At 33.6% G+C, this 17,128-nt stretch overlaps 1 protein-coding gene across 3 annotated transcripts in view; it reads right to left on the reverse strand.

Moving 5' to 3' along the window:
* SUPT3H (SPT3 homolog, SAGA and STAGA complex component) overlaps nt 1-17,128 on the reverse strand; it is a 464,238-nt gene that overhangs the window by 137,215 nt on the left and 309,895 nt on the right. For all 3 annotated transcript variants that reach the window (XR_012496623.1, XM_074333029.1, XM_074333030.1), the window contains exon 6: nt 15,869-16,008. Coding sequence is in view for 2 of the 3 variants with exons in the window: in XM_074333029.1 (XP_074189130.1) it covers nt 15,869-16,008 (140 nt within the window). In the remaining variant the exon portion in view is untranslated. The remainder of the gene's footprint in view (nt 1-15,868; nt 16,009-17,128) is intronic.

A 17,128-nucleotide genomic window follows, 5' to 3' on the forward strand; every position in this document is an offset into this window, starting at 1 on the left:
ACAAAACAAACAAAGCTCTTGCCCTCCTGGAGCTTACATTCTCGTGTAGGGAGACAGACAGTAAACAAACATATGAAAAAGGGAGGGAGGTAGAAGGGGGTCAAGATGTCAAATACATGGTGACAGAAGGAAATTTGACTTTGGGTGGTGAACACAATGCAATATATAGATGATATATTGTAGAACTGTACACTTGAAACCTATATAATTTTATTAACCAATGTCACCCCAATAAATTTAATAAAAAAAGATGGATGATGTTAAGTGCTATAAACAAAATACAGTAGAGTAAGTGGACAGAGAAGGATTGGGTAGGAGGTGTACAGTGTGCCTTTGTCTTAGTCTGTTCAGGCCACCATAACAAGATACCATAGACTGGGTGGCTGAAACAACAGAAATTTACTTCTCACAGTTCTGGAGGCTGTAACTCCAAGATTAGGTTCTGGTGAGGACTTTCTTCCTGGCTTGCAGACAGCTAGCTGCCTTCTAATTGTGTCCTCAGACGGCAGAGAGATCTCTGGTGTCTCTTCTTATAAGGGCACTAATCCCATCATGAGGGCCTCACCCTCAGGACCTCACCTAAACATAAGTGTCTCCCAAAGACCCCATCTTCAAATACTAAGACAGTAGATGCTAGGGCTTCAACAGATAGATTCATGAGGGGGCCGCAAATTCAGTCCATAGCACCTTTTTATTGCACAGTTGGGGCAGGTCTCTCTGAAGATGTGATATCTGAACAGAGTTCTGAGGGAAATGAGCAAACAGTACTTGAAAAAGTCTGCAATGTGCTTGTCAGTTAGAGCTCCTGAGAGCTGCCATCTGGAGGAAGATGGAAAACTGACCAATGTATCTGCCTTAACAAGAGACATTTTTATAAAGTGATAAGGAGGAAAATGTGATTCAAGTGGGCTCTAAAGAGAATGGGAGGAGAGCAAATCACCCTCTTTTGAGAAGTTCTACTCTGAAGGAGAGCAGAAAGACATAGCTGAAGTGTTTTTGTTTGAAGGCCAGGGAAATTTTGCAGGGGGATTATAGCAAGAGTATGGGTGTTGTGGCAGGAACTTGTGGAAGTCCTCTTCTCATTGCTTCTCTCTTCTCAGTGACACAGGAAGCAAGATGTCAGCTAAGCGAGGACAAGGGAAGTACTAGAGGTCTGATGAGAAAGGAGGTTTAAATGATTATCAAGGTCAGTGGGAGAATGGGTGCACAGTGGTGTTCTAAAATTGCTGGGCAACACTAAGGACTATCTGCGGTTCTTAGTTATAAATTTGATGTCAGACTAGTCAGCTTGATTGTGTTTTTTTTCTAGTCATGTTCTGCTACTGGGGAACAGACATAATGTAGCTATTGAAACAAGCAAAGAATTGGATTTAACCAGGATTGGGATTTTGTTAGGTCAGGTATAAGTGTGAGCTTCCAAATTTTTACTGATGAGGGTCTGTAATTAAAAAAAAAAAATTACAGACTAATGATAAAAAGAAAGTGAATACTATTAATAATGATGCGCTAATACACATGTAAAAATCCCCCCTGTCCATGAATCATTTTTTAAAAAAGTCACCACATATTGGAACACTAAGTAAATTCTAATGAATTCCTAATGCTAAAAATATCTAGCAATCTGACTACTATGAAATAAAGCAGTTAAAACACCTAATAGAGGCAGAAACAAAACATCTAACCACATGGAAAATGTATATCTATATATTTTAAATATTCTCCTATATAAATAGTCCAAAGGGAAATTAAAATTGCAATTAAAGAATATTTACGAAAACCTATGGGCTACATCAAAATCTATGCTAAGAAGAAAGTTTACAACTCATATATTTCCATTGTTAAAAATTTTGCTATTAAAAAATGAGCACATTTGATTTTTAAAAAATGTCTATGTTCAGTTATTTCCTTAGGATAGTACCTAGAAATGCAATTTCTGGATCAAAGGACATAAAGGCTTTATTTTTTTAAATTTATTTTTTATTGTGTTTGAAAGATACTGCCACACTTCTCTTTAGAAAGCTGTAGCAAGTTACGTTTCCACTAACATATGACACAGTCTATTTCTCTACACCCAAGTAAACACTGAATAATGCTTGGTACAACTGAAAGAAATAATATTTTCTAGCTTAAATAAAATGTTATTTTCTCCCCGAGCTTTGGTTTGGTTTCTCGGGGTCGGAGTGGCAGATGAGATTCAACATTATTAAAATGTATTATAAATGATTTACAAATTTTCTTGCTGTCTGGACTCAGAGAATCCACAACTTGTTGAACGACTCCTGAATATAATCAGCTGGCCTATAGTCATACTATATGAAAGTACCTAAATCTCACAACAGTGGATGAAATGATTTAAAATAATACTATGAGACACTAGTAGAAGAGTTTTTTAGAAGAGTTGATGAGTTTGAGATGACTCAGTAGTATTTTTGGAGATATTTGTGTATGTACTGAATTTTGGTAAATAAAGACTAATTTTAAATTATTTAAAAGCTCTCGTAGAACTTTTATATAATAAGGCATGTTTTTCCCACCAAATAAAAAAAATTACGCCAGTGATTTTGAATTTTTCTATACTGTGTTTTCCCAAAGGTGGTCACTTCTGTATTATAGCTTCTGCATTTCTGAGAGCAGGTCAATGAACCATTTTGACTGTCTTCTATTTGAGAGGCAGAATAACTACAAGAAACAGATGTTTTTTCTTTAAGGACTTTGAAAAGTAGGACATTTAAAAGTAAGACTTAATGAACATTTTAAAAGAAAAAGATAAAATGTCCAAATTGTTAGTACCCATTACTTAAGTTACTTTAAAAATAAAACATCACACCTAAAAAGTTTATTACATGGCTGATATTAATTGTGGAAGCATGGCAAAACACCGTCCTTTGTAAATGAATGTAAAAGCTGTAACAGTGATGGTAACAATGATGAGTGTAATTGGCCTTTGAATATTAATTCAATCCCACAGTTTATCAATATGGTACAGGAGGAGGATAAATACAAAAGTAACTTTTGTGAATCTGGTAATTTGTTGGTCAATTATTCCTTAACGTTAGGGGGACTGAGTGAAACTACAATTGCCAATTGTGTGACGTGGAATGAGTGAAGACGTAAAATTCCCACGCCACAAAAAAAATTCAACAGTAATTTAAGGCACCTGCAAATTCAAACTATTTTCAAAGTATAAATCAGCCAAAAACTAACACAATTGTCCAGAAGAGATAATAATGGGTCAGGGAAGTGAATAAGTAGGTTATTTGAAGATGCTAAATTATAAAACATTATAATAGCAAATACATGAGAAAAAGTACATATTTATTGCCAAACGTTCTGAATTGGCAACCAAAGAGAATGAACCAATAGTCACAGATGGTATTGGTCCATTTGAAAAAAAAAAAAAAATCTGCTATTTGAAACTGGAATTGATGCTTAGTATCATCCTGTAGACAAATTTGGGACAGTACAAGTCAATGCTGAAGTAGTGTGGTTAGGAGCACTTCTATAGCTAGAACTGTGGAAAAGCCGCTACTATAATTTGAACAGGAAGTTATTCAAGCAATAAAAACCATTAGCTCGTGGAAAGCACCTGTAAGAGGCTTGCTGAAAAAGTCCTGATACAAAAGTTCATAAAGGTATATAACTAATCACAACGCCCTTTTTGCAATTCTTTGTGAGTCAGAAGAAACGACTGATTTAATATACTTGGAAGCTGCATTCTTTAAGCAAAAGAAAAAAAAATTCAAATCACCCAAAGGACAGATTATAAATATTCACATGTATCAGCTATAAAGTTACACCAATTTTATTCACTTTATTTGGACAAATACTTGATGAAAGTTTAAATGTTCGAGGTACTGTGTATGGTACAGAAGATACGCAAGTAAATAAAATAAGTCCATGCTCTCAGGAGCTTATTTAGTAAGTTAAACTAAGCAAACACAACTAGTTATAATCAGTCTATCACATACTAAAATATTTGAACTCAGATGTTGACAGATGGAGAAGGCTCAGAGGAAGGAAGGAAAGTGAATGCCTATTTAGGGAAATAACAAGCACAAGGGGCTTCCTTAAGCAGTGCGCATGTTCATGTTTTGGGAGGAAATATGGAAGAAGACGGGGAGCAGGAACGGTGGAAGATAAGGATGAAAAAGGTCATATTATAAAAGATGTGTTAATGCTGTGCTAAGGAGTTGAGACTTTTCTGTCAGAAATGGAGAGTCATGAAAAGCAGAAGCCAAAATCTGCCTTTTGGACCGATGCTTATGAAAAGGATACTTCCCAACGGACATCCAAATGCAATGAATGTATTCACTGATCACTAAGTAATTAGAGGTTAATCTAGAATGTTATTTCTAAATGAAAAATACAATGATCTAGGAATAAGTCTAATTGCATTAAACAGCTTGCTCTGCATGATTTACCATAAAGTGGCAGCACCAATAAGAACTGAACTAAAGGTAGCTCGTAGCATGGATGCAAATAAAAGAACAGACGCAAATTATCTATAGCAAACAAGCAATGATCTGTTAATTCCACTAAATAAACCATAGCATTACAAAGACAAAAATCTTGCCACAGAATACATTTATTTTCATATTTAGAAGTACGAACTTGTTGAGATTAAACCAATAAAGATAAATAAAAGCCAGACTATGTAACAACAATCTGCCCACCTACTGTGGGGAATGTGGGTGAAGAAAAAAGAATAGGGAAATATAATCCACATAACATTCAGGGCAAAAATATTTTGGTTATTACAACAACCGCAATTTGAGAACTATAAACATTAAATGTAAATTAGTGGTAAATCCTGTGGTGTTCTTAAATTCGATGATATTTTAAAACTCTTCTCTGCCAAGGTGTTTTATAAACAAGTTGGTGTACTGATCTCTAAGAAGACCCCTGAAATGTATCTTTTTAAAGAGAAGGATTTCACTTTAAAAAGAACAAATTGAAATTATTTGAGAAAGAAAATACGGATTCTATAAAAAAACTTAATTGAACAGTATAATCAGATGTGTTAGTCAAATATCTGTTTATGCGAGACTAAACACAGCAGCCCGGTAAGGCCTGCACACATGCATTACCACGGGTAGACACAAATGTTTAGTTTATAGTGCCCATGTGTATCTTTACCCCAAGAAATGATTCTCTGCTTTACTAAAGTTGAAACTCCTTAATGTGAGCAAGGTGGAAATGAATGGCAATCATTGTTCCTGTATTTTATTACCAAGCCCTGATATAAAATATTCTGTCCCCATAACAAAAGATACTTGTGGACATCGATTCGTAAATCCTGATTTGGATTAGGGAAAATATGATTACAATGAGAACTGTTTCAATGCTGTCACCATGTATTTTGCTACCCAGGAAACTAATGAAAGGGCAGGGAAAAGAAATCATTTAAATTTCACCCAGAGACTAACAGTAAAAAATTCTAAATAGGTCTGAGGGTAGAAGACAAAGTAGGAGTGATACTAAAATTTGTATCATAAAGATGATAGTTATTTGACTTATGTTGGTCTAAAATTTTTCTATAGCAAAGCATAACCAAAGAGATTAAACATCCCGTGATGCCAGAGAATTATTTAAAAAAAACAACAACCAAAAATTCAAAGCAATTCGAGTTTCACATCCAGTGTCGGAGGCGCTCTAATCGTAGCAGAAGTCTGACTCTACCCTCAGAGCCCACAGTTCATGAGGTTAAGAAAAGCCTAAAAGAATCCCCTGAGAGCCATCTATCACATCTGATGTATGAAGCTACAGAATGATAAGGGCCTGGGTAAGAGTTAGGGAACGCTCTATTTTTCTAAGAGCTATAACTTACTTTTCATGTCATTAATTGAAAAATGTCTTCTCCGGAAAGATACTTTCCCCAAGTTTAGACAAGCTTTTTTGCCAACGAATACATATAATCATTACATAATCAGAAGACAGCTACAGGTGTGGATAAAAAGTAATTTGATAAAGAGTATATAAAGTCACAAATGGAAATCAGTTTCAGAGCTGCACATTACACCTACCTTTGGGTTCTCCTAAAGTAATGTAATATTCCCTGTTCTGCAATTTCTAGGCCAAAAAAACATATACTAAATTACATTAATTCTGCTCTGGGTGGCTAGAAATACCAAAGGTTTTCTGGAGAGATTTCCACTGATATTCCCTGAAGAATGATTTCAGAGTATTTTTAAATTATCTGAACAAAAATTACCTTCAAAAGAATAAAAAGACACAGTAATGTGTTCTCCTGATTAATCTCTTTCAGAAACTAACCCTGACACATTACGTTGTTTAATGTTTTAAAAATGTACCTTAATTGTATTCTATTTTGTGCTCTCTTCAGCAAGCCACACTGAAGCTAATTCTATGCCCCTGAAGTTTATCACAAAAATTTCTTAAAGATGTTTAGTGGTTACCAGAGGGAAGGGAGAAAGGGAGAGATAGGAGAGCATAAGAGGGGCAAATATATGGTGATGGAAGGAGAACTGATTTTGGGTGGTGAAACCTCAATGCAATATACAGATGATGTATTATAGAATTTTACACTTGAAACCTACATAATTTTATTAACCAATGTCACTCCAATAAATTTAATTAAAAAAGACGATTAATACTGTATTCAAGCTAACAAAAGAAGTAATGTGCTTTACTTCAGAATAAACTAAATTTCAAATAACGTTTTCTTTGAGCGAGATAGAAAATACATGGTTCCATCATACAACCAATAATCTACAAAGAAGGATCAAAATTCAAGACCAAATAGAGTAATAATAAGAAGAATAACAATCATTTATTCAGTCTGTAGTTCCCTTACCAGAGTATTTAGTTGTCTTATGACTTGCCAATTATTACTATAGACAGTGAGGGCAGAAACCATGTTTTGTTTCGGGTTTTTTTTGTAGTCATAACCTCAGAACCTAGTATAGTGACTGACTTACAAAGGAGTCTAAGTAAATGCTGAATGAATTAAGGAGTGCAAGGATGATTGCTTGAATCCAAAGAAAATGATCTGCAGTCTTTCTACCTAGGGAATATTTCCCAGAGATCTGAGCAGAGTCAAGGTTATAATGCATCACTCTATTAATTCTTACTGTTACAATGTAGAGGTCCTTTACACTTATGGGCCTTTGTGGCTGCCTTTCCAGTATCCATTCCTTCTTCCTAAAACTCCAGGAATCCATGGTTTTGTGAGAGGGTAGCTGACCGCATCCTCAGCTTTAGGGGTGGAGCATATGAGTTAGGCTAAGCCAATCAGCACATGCCATTGGACTAGCTCCTGTGGGGGGTAGGGGTTATAGGAGATCTTGTGACCTAAGTATTTTCAGAGTAAATCTTGGGACAGAGGCATTCGCTCCGTCACGACCTGGAACTTCTATAGCCTTAATGCTCCTATAAGGTTAGTCAGTCTAAAGATTAGGCCAACAAAAACAGAAAAGGCAGGAAAAAAATTATAGGGAAATAGAGCTACAAATCCAATGACAGATCATGAACCCCAACATCAAATCCTGCTTGAAGCCAAATCTACTTCTGGTCCTGTACCTAAACTTGTTCATTTCCCTAATTGTTCAATTCAATTTGAAATGGGTTTTTTGTTCACTGCAATCAAAAGCATCACATAAAAATGTTAACTATTTTAAACTTCCTACATCATTATTACAGCTCTGAATAGAGTCTGTATGACACTGCAGGGTTATATTCTCCTACTTCTTAATTATATAATGTGAGCCGATTTAATTTGCTTCATAAAGCATATATCCTGCAGCAGTACATATAAACTAAATGCTTCTGATGGAAAAAAAATGAAATGAAAAAGGAAACTGTGGACTTTGTCAGGTATATAAATGTCTAATCAGTATGTTGTACACCTGAAACTAATATAATACTGTACGTAACTGTAATTGGAAAATAAACAAAAATTAAACATTAAAGTTAAAAAAACTAAAAACTAAAAAAAGACACTGTTGAATAAAGGAAATCAATTGAGGATTAAGAGAAGCATAGCATAAATGATAAATATGTAAAATCAAAAGAGCATAAATTTACACATTCAATTCACTTGTAATCTTATAATCTAATGAAAACCACTGTTAATTAGCATGTTGGTATATTTCCTTCCAGTCTAAATTTTTACATGTGTGGGAATATATACATTCCCTTCTCATTCGTAACTAGGGTTCTCTTTCCCCATTTCCACTATTATAAATAACATTGTGATGAACAGCCTTGTTTTACTGAATGTGCATAAGATAAAAATTTCTGATTAGATCTGAAAAATGGTTACATGTAGGTTTACTGGGTTGAAATATAAGAATGCCTTTAATGCTTCTAGCTGATATTTTAAAATAGTTTCTGGTTTTTATTAATCTTCATTTCCACCAATTGTTAATATGTACCCAATCCCCTTACTTTTGACCATTTTTTAAACAAAAATGCCACTGGTTCATAATAGATAAGCAGATATTTTATACATTTGCTTTTTTTATTTCTTCTGTGATTTGTCCATTCATATCCTTTTCCAATTTTTCTACTAAAACGTTATTTTCTTGTTGACTAAAAGGTGCATATAAAGAAATGATATTAATATTATGTCATATTTTTACATTAGTTTGCCTTTTGTCTTTATTGATATACAGAAATTATATAATTTTTATGTGTTCAAATTTAATCATTTCCTTTGTGACTGTTTTCCCTCCAAACTGGGCTCTGAGTATGCTTTCAGAAAATTTTAAGATTCTATTTATTCTCTCTTGAAAAATTTCCAATATATATTTGCATACAAAAGCCTTTTAAAAGTCCTAAAGAAACTTCTTAAATTTTGTAATTTAGGATTTCACAAATCTTACTTGAAAATACACCACTTCCCTTACCCCCACAGTGCACCTGCTAACATCTTCAGTAGATTTCCTTTGAAAGCTTGTTTAGAAAAGAAAAGCCTAGAAAACCCTTCCTCATCCCAAAATTAATATTTACCTGTGTTTATTTCTATTTCTTTAAGTAATTTTACTTTTCATACCTAATTCTTTAATCCACCTAGAATTGATTTTGATAAAGCATAAGGTAAGGAACAATCTTTAATTTTTTCATTACAAATAGTTATCCAACTATTTGGCATCTTTCTCCCACTTTCTACATTTATTGTGACTACCCTGTTTCTCCAAAAATAAGACCTAGCCAGACAATCAGCTCTAATGCGTCTTTTGGAGCAAAAAATAATATAAGACCCGGTATTATTATATTATAGTATATTATTTGTTATATTATTTTATATTATGTTATATTATATTATATTAGACCCAATCTTATACTATATTAAAATAAGACCAGGTCTTAATATTAATTTTTGCTCCGAAAGATGCATTAGAGCTGATTGTCTGGCTAGGTCTTATTTTCGGAGAAACACAGTATATCCTTCTCTATACTTATTTCATTTATTCTCTTCATTGGTATGCTTGTTGGGTTTTACACCAGTACCACACTATTTTGATATTAGTAGTTCTACGGAATGTTATGTCTGATAGCATAAATTGAACTCTGCCCTCTACTCTTCTTTAATAAAATTTCTTTTGGTTATCCTTATCTTTTCATAATTTCAAATAAATTCTAACATCATTTTATAATTTAAAAAAACTCCAGCTGAGATTTTTGTTAAAATGACATTAAACTAATAAATTACTTTGGGAACTGAGACATTTACAATATTCAGTCTCTGCATCTAGGAATATAGTATTACTTTATACACTTTTCACATCACAGTACATTATTAAATATTACTTCCACATTTCTTCTATATTTCTTGTTAATATAAAGTTTATCTCCAAATAATTTTTCTTATATTGTTTCAATTCCATTTTCTTTCTCCTCATTTTTATTTATTATTAGTGTAATATGGGGGAAACAATGGATTTTTAAAGTATCTCTATGATTTAGTGAAGACTGTAATTGGTTCTGATAGTTTTTAGATTGATTCACAAGGATTACTTAACAAAAATTACATTATCTGTACATAATAATTTTTTAAAAATAAATTTTATTGGGGAATATTGGGGAACAGTGTGTTTCTCTAGGGCCCATCAGCTCCAAGTCATTGTCCTTCAATCTAGTGGAGGGCGCAGCTCAGCTCCAAGTCCAGTCACCGTTTTCAATCTTTAGTGGCTGGGGGCACAGCCCACCATCCCATGCGGGAATTGAACCAACAACCTTGTTGTTAAAAGTTCGTGCTCTAACCAACTGAGTCATCCGGCCGCCCCTCCAGCAGCTCAGCGGCAGCTCATTGCCTTCAATGTAGTTGTGGAAAGCGCAGCTCACTGGCCCATGGGGGAATTGAACTGGCAACCCTGTTGTTCAGAACTCGCGCTCTAACCAACGGAGCCATCCGGCTGCCCCCATAATGATAATTTTGTCTCCTATCAATAGCTATGCCTTTTATTTTACTGGATAATGCTCCCTGAACTCTGGCAAATAAAAGTGGTAACAGTGGGCATTCAAGAAGTTAATGAAACTCTGTATTTTTAAATCTATAATGATGTCTGTTCATTTGACTGAGACATTCTTTATTACAAAATGGAGGTACTTTTCTATTTCTAAATTAACTGAGAATTTCTAAAAAATATAAGAAGTGAATTTTGTCAAATGTCTTTTTATCAGCGACTAAAGCAATCATATGGGTATTCTCCTGTGACCTAGTTATTTCAGATATAATAGTAAGTAATACATTTTCTAATATTGAAGCAAAAATCCTATTTGGTCTTGGTACTTCACTCATTATATATACTGCTAAATTAAAATTGGTAAAATTTTAAGATTCCTCCATCCACATTCATAAGCAAGATTTATTATATTACACTTTGAAAAATTTAATGAGTTTTCCTTTTTTTCCCCTATGCTCTGAGATAGTTTATATAGCATAATAATTAAATGTTTTATGAATGTTTAAAAGAGCTCTCCCATAAACTGGTTTGGATTCAGAGACTTTGAGGATATAATTCTTTAGCATTTCTTCCAAGGTTACTGTTCTATCCAGGTTTTCCACTTTCCATTGGGTAAAACTAATCATTTATTTTTTCTTAGAAAAACACCCATTCCACCAAGATTTACAAATATATCACTATAAAATTATATGAGAATTGATTTATCCAGTCTATAGCTATATCCTTACTTACTGCTAATATTTAGCAGGTATCTTTGTTGATTATTTTCTAGCTTTATGCATTTAATTTTATATTTTCATTTCTATTTTCTGTTTATTTTGATATAAAATTTCTAATTTTAGTTGAATGTTTATTTTCATTTTTCCCAATTTAATAATAAAAGGCTTAACAGCTAAAAAGTTGTCTATTTTAAATAAAACTTTGTCCATACTTATTAAATTTTGTATGGACTATTCTCATTGTTGTTATTATCTAAGCAGTCTGTGGTAGTAATTTTTAATTTATTTGTTATTGGTCTATTGGTTGCTTCTATGATTTGTTTGTTTTTTCTTTTTAAATTTTCAATCTGTTAGGATTTTATTTGTTTAATTTCTGTTATTACTTTCAGGTTTTCTTATTTTTTGCTCTGGTAAGGTAATATGCTTTACAAATTTGTACATTGTTTAGAATTTGTTTGTGTCTGTGTGTGAAAGAAAGATTCCTCATGGGCAGTTGAATAATGGTGCTTTGTAATGATTTTTAATTAGAAAATAGTAAAACCTTTTCTTTATTGATGATATACTGATCCATTACACAAAAATCAAAGTTCTTCTAGTTGAAGGAGATGGTGGGGGGAGGATGGAGGCTAGAGCCCCACCAATCCTCTCCTCACCTTTTCCAAAGAGCACCAGGAAATCCTTGGGTAAGATGTTAAAACTGCTGCTCATTTATAAAATGTTTTATATACATCTACTAGATGTATATAACTTAAATTTTATTATTAAACATTTTTTCCCCAAGTCAATCTGTTACATACTGAGAATGGTGTCTCCACAACAAATGTGTTCATTCCTCTGACCTCTCCCCTCAATTCCGGAAGCTTTTGCTTGCCATGTTTCAATTGATGATTAACATGTTGTATTTACTATCTTCATTATAGGCAGCATCTTTCAGTAAATAACTTACGGACTTTGTACCATTTTAAAGCTTCCCTCCTGAATTCTCTTTCCTCTGAACTATTCCCTTAGCATTTGAGTTTGATATCCTCTGATAGTTCTTTTACTTTCACATGCAAAAATCTAGTAAAATTATATTTCTATTCTTATAGATATAGGATACACACACATATAAGGGCATAGTATATGTATGCATGCAAATGTATATGCGCATTTGTATATATTAAACTACATCTTTCGAGTATATAAATTCTGTATTTCTTAATCCTATATACATTTATATTTTAATCGTTTTCTGGGTTTCAGCTTTTGACTCCACCTTTTCAATTATTTTGGTATTCCGTAAATATTTATCTTGCTGGGATTGGATTTTTTTCTTTTATGATGTTATCTAAGATATTTTTGAACTGTTAGTTTTAAACACATTTTATTCTACTTTACAATTTTAAAAAATCGTGACAGGTAGAAAAGGGGAATAGCCAAAAGAACACAGTTAAAAAACAGGAGAAGATGGAGAACATCTTCAATGAGCTTTCTAGTTTCCTTAGCTCCAAAGACTGTAACACTGGGACTCAAAACCCCCAGGCATGATAACCTCATTATACTTGGGGCATAACTGAATGGTATACCTGATTTCTCTGATCATTCAACCTTTATGAAAAACTTTGTGTTTTTAAATCTATCACCCGTCACTTCAGGTTAAATTCAGAGGGCCACCTGGGATCTTATTCAATTTTAAGCTAATTTAAAAATTTTTAAAGCTGTCTTAAATTTTATGTATTCTATTCTGCTTTCTCTCTAGATTTCAGTATTAGGCCTCTGACTTAAAAACACAAGGTAAACAGTCCCTGGGGATTTTCGGAACCCCAATCTGTTTAAAGGCTGCTCTCTCTGGTGAGGTTCAGTCTTTGTTCTCTTATTTACTTTGATCAATTTGAGGATTAGTCAGAAGGTAAAGTTCACCCAATTTTTAAAGCGTTTATTGTTTACATACCCTTCACAAATCTAATGGTTTATCAGACAAGGTATTTAAGTTGATAAATGATAAACTTGAGTTTCTCAGGTTCCTTCACAGTAGAACAGTTGGGTTTTAGGCAAAGCTCTTCTGTGAGTGATCACAGGTCCAGAGCTCCCTGCAGCTTTTAGTGACCCTTTCTTGGTCTTTGGTTAACATACCTACATTTACTTGATGAGATCTTAAAAATTTAGAAGGTAAGAAATGGTAAAACACACCTTTGTCATTCTGAGGTGAGGGTTAGGTGGGGATGAGAAGTGGTTGGAGACGAGTTACGGGCACTTATGTATTATTATGTTTGCCATTTCCCTGCTTCTCTTTCTTGGTCTCTCAAATACACTAAAGCAATTCTGAATATTATTTAATCTTTATTTGAGAATTCAGAAGGAGCTGCAGAGATCATAGCTGTTTACTATACATATACCTAAGTGTTAGAAATTTGATGCTAGACAAAAATAGTGTAAGGACCATCATGATGATGGACTAGCAAGTAGAAATGGATATACAAATTCAGACGTTTTTAATATTTCAAATCATATAATACTTAATATTAATGAAATAAATTATGAGTGAACACAAAGCCTGGCGTACACAGAAATAAGCTGAAAGTAATAGGAAAGAACTCCGTGTTTTGTATGCTTGCTCAATGTTTTGAGAAAAAGCTAGGACACCATGTGAGTTTATATGTCTATAAATTTGTTTCTCTTCTAAACTGCATTTAAATGAAATAAAAGAAGAAAGAAAAACAATTAATAAGCTTTGCTGGTAGGTCTATACCACTTACATACATTCTAGGGGAGAACGTAGACAAAGTTTTTGCAACCGTAAGAGATGCTTAGAGGAAAATTAAATCACTGAGCGATGCCAAGACTGATTATCTCACTGCACTTTAAAAGCAAGAGATTGCAGTCTGTGAGTCCAAAGTGGTTTCATATGAACTGCCACAGTTGTGGTTTACGCTTGAAACTATAACCTGTCAAATTAGAAGCAGGCAAGGCCTATGCTCTTAATGGTTCCACTTTCTACCGTCTATAGTTATGTCTACAAGTTCAGCACTTTCATTCAGTTAAACTCTGTTATTTGGATGAGTAGAATCTCAAAACTATTCTTTTTTATCTTGGTTAGAGAAGATTTTAGTTACGATATAAAGTTTAGAGAAACTACCAATCGAATTTTTATTATATAGACGACAATTTCATCGTAACTATTTTTATCAACGATCGATATTTTATTATCCTGGTTACCACTATGTAATACATGATACAACGACAGGAAAGAGGTACACAAACGCGTAAGTTCCCCAGCTTTTCTACCCTGCATTTCCAGACATTTTATTGACTTGAACTTGTACCTGACTGACTCATCATTTTTCCAGGCCTACAGTAGCCTGCTATTATGAGCTTAGTGTTACAACACGCTCCATTTCTTCTCTTCTCCTTGATTGTGGAATGCCCTTCTGGGCAATGGGCTTGGTTGACAGAGATTTTCCCATCAAAATTGAAAAGCTGCTTGTTCAATTTTACTAATGTTTTATATAGAGTCCTTCCTTAATGACTCTTTCTTCATGCCCATTTGTATAATATAAAAATATTTTTAAAATAAAGCATAAACATTATTTTCTCTCCGTGTAATGCATCATAACTGAAACCATGCCACTAAACAATCATATCCTGTTTAGGCCATAATGACATCAGAAATATATGTTTATCATCTGCATTGGACAACTTAGCATGTTTTTGGCCCAAGGCGAAGTTGAACTAAAACCATTTGCAGTCGTCCCAAACCAAGATAACCACACATTTCTGAGGTAATTGATACCTAAGAAGAACATTGCTTTTTAGATCACAGTTCATGATCTAAGCATACTAATTCTTTAAAGAAGATTGTTAAGGTTTACAAAGCATGTATGTCTATTGGACTTCCTCCAAAATTTAACATGAAATAATTACATTTTTAGCATGCACAGAGACTATGATAAAGCAGGCACTAAATGCAATCTTTTGGAGTTCTGAAATTATCTCTCTTGCTTAATTTAAAGAGAAGGGGGAAACGGAGATTTTTTTTTTTTTTTTACATGTAAAAGTACAACAATAACAATGATAAAAATAATGCCTTGTGTTTTGGAAGGCACACAAATAAAATCAATCATGATTTTTATTTTTCTAAAGTATTTAAGGAAACAATTTTATGAATAGATAGCTGAGGTAAATAGAAGACATACTTTTGTATTCATTGTTAAAACATGTCCAGGGAATCCAAACGTATGTCATTAACTTTGTGTTACAGTGACAGAAAGCATGTAATTGCCCTGGATACTACCTTACCTAGTGAGTCTGACCATAGCCTGCAATTGCAGCCTGAAAAATACTTCTTCCCACTATACGACAACAGAAATGCAGTGAATTACTTAAGCCCACAAAGATAACTGGATGATTTGGACAAAAAAATAAGAAAATATTTAATTATCAGTTAGCTTTTAAGGAGTAAAATAACATTAGTAAAAGTAAGATCCAGAAGGAAGCTGAGGGAAATCTACTGACATTCAAAGGAGAAAACAGAGAAACAGAAAACTGAAGTTGTTTCTCAAAGTTGGTTCTGAAGGCAGAATCTGACACCCTCCCCAGGCTACTGCACTGCACAATGCTGCTTCAGACATGAAAACACCGACTTAGGCATTCCAGACAACATTAAAGAACACAGTAACAGAATCGCGTAGCATTGGCACTACCATGGCTATTCTACTACTGTAAAAAGGCAAGAATGTACGATACCTCCATTCTTTCTTGTTTAACGTCATCAATTTCATCATCTTCAAACATTGCCAAGAGTTCTCCTGTCTGGTCAATGGAGTTGAAAAAGTCTTGAGCGATTTTTTGTCTTTTGTTTGAATTATTACTGCCGCCTGATTTGTCTGCATGAAGAAAAAAAGAAATTTATTTAATAGGTTTACATCAGCACCAATCATTACATGTATTGAATACTGAATATGAAATTCAGAATTGGAATTCTCTCAAAAAGGAGAATCTCTACATCCAAAACAAAAGTGTCTTACAGAATTAAATCTTTTATTCATCTCGTAAGATTGAGAGAATAAAACCAAATTATCAATTACCACAATTGTGTGAATGGACTGATTACAATTTTTAAAAAAAGGAAAAGAAAGAAAGGCTCTCAGATTTAGAAAAAGAATCCTGCTATGGCAGGCCTAATTAAGAAACTAAATAAAAACAAAGACAAGAAGTCATCAGGACTGAGACAAATTAAAAGAAGATAATATTATATAAATTACTGTATACATTATATATAAAGGAATGAGGAGATCTTATTCTTTTTCTCTTAAGAGATAAAACTACCACACTTATTTAAAAGCTAAACATAATTCCGAGAAAATTATTGCAAAAGGTTGGGAAGGAATGTAATACTGTAATAGGTAATTAATGCAGCTTACTACATAAAAAATTCAGTGTGAATTAGTGAGTGAGCAAGAACTAGATCCTAATATGATAAATGACATGCTCATATACCAAATAAAGACAACCCAAACATCTTAGAGTGAGAACATCCAATTTTTCACCATTAAATATGATGTTGTGAGTTTTTCATAGATGGCTGTCTTGGTTAGTTTGAGCTGGTACAATAAATATACCATAGACTGGATGGCTAAAAAAACAAATATTTATTTCTCAGAGCTCTGGAGGCTGAGAAGTCCAAGACCAGGTGCTGGTAGACCTTTTGTCTGATGAGGGCCTGCTTCCTGGTGTGTTCATGGCCACAGCAGAGAGTGAAAGCAAGCTCTCATTTCTTCTTAGAAGGGCACTAATTCCATTCACAAAGGCTCCTCCTCATGACTTAATTATTTTCCAAAGACTTTACCTCAAAATATCATCACACTTGGAGATTAGGTTTCAACACATGAATGTTACGGGGGACACAAGCATTCAGTTCGTAGTAATGACTTTAGTCAGACTGAGAAAGTCCCTTTCTCTTCCCAGTTTGTTGAATGTGCTTTCATGAAAGACTTCTGGATTTTT

Source organism: Rhinolophus sinicus, linkage group LG05, assembly GCF_036562045.2.
Source record: "Rhinolophus sinicus isolate RSC01 linkage group LG05, ASM3656204v1, whole genome shotgun sequence".
In the NCBI taxonomy this organism is placed as follows: domain Eukaryota; kingdom Metazoa; phylum Chordata; class Mammalia; order Chiroptera; family Rhinolophidae; genus Rhinolophus; species Rhinolophus sinicus.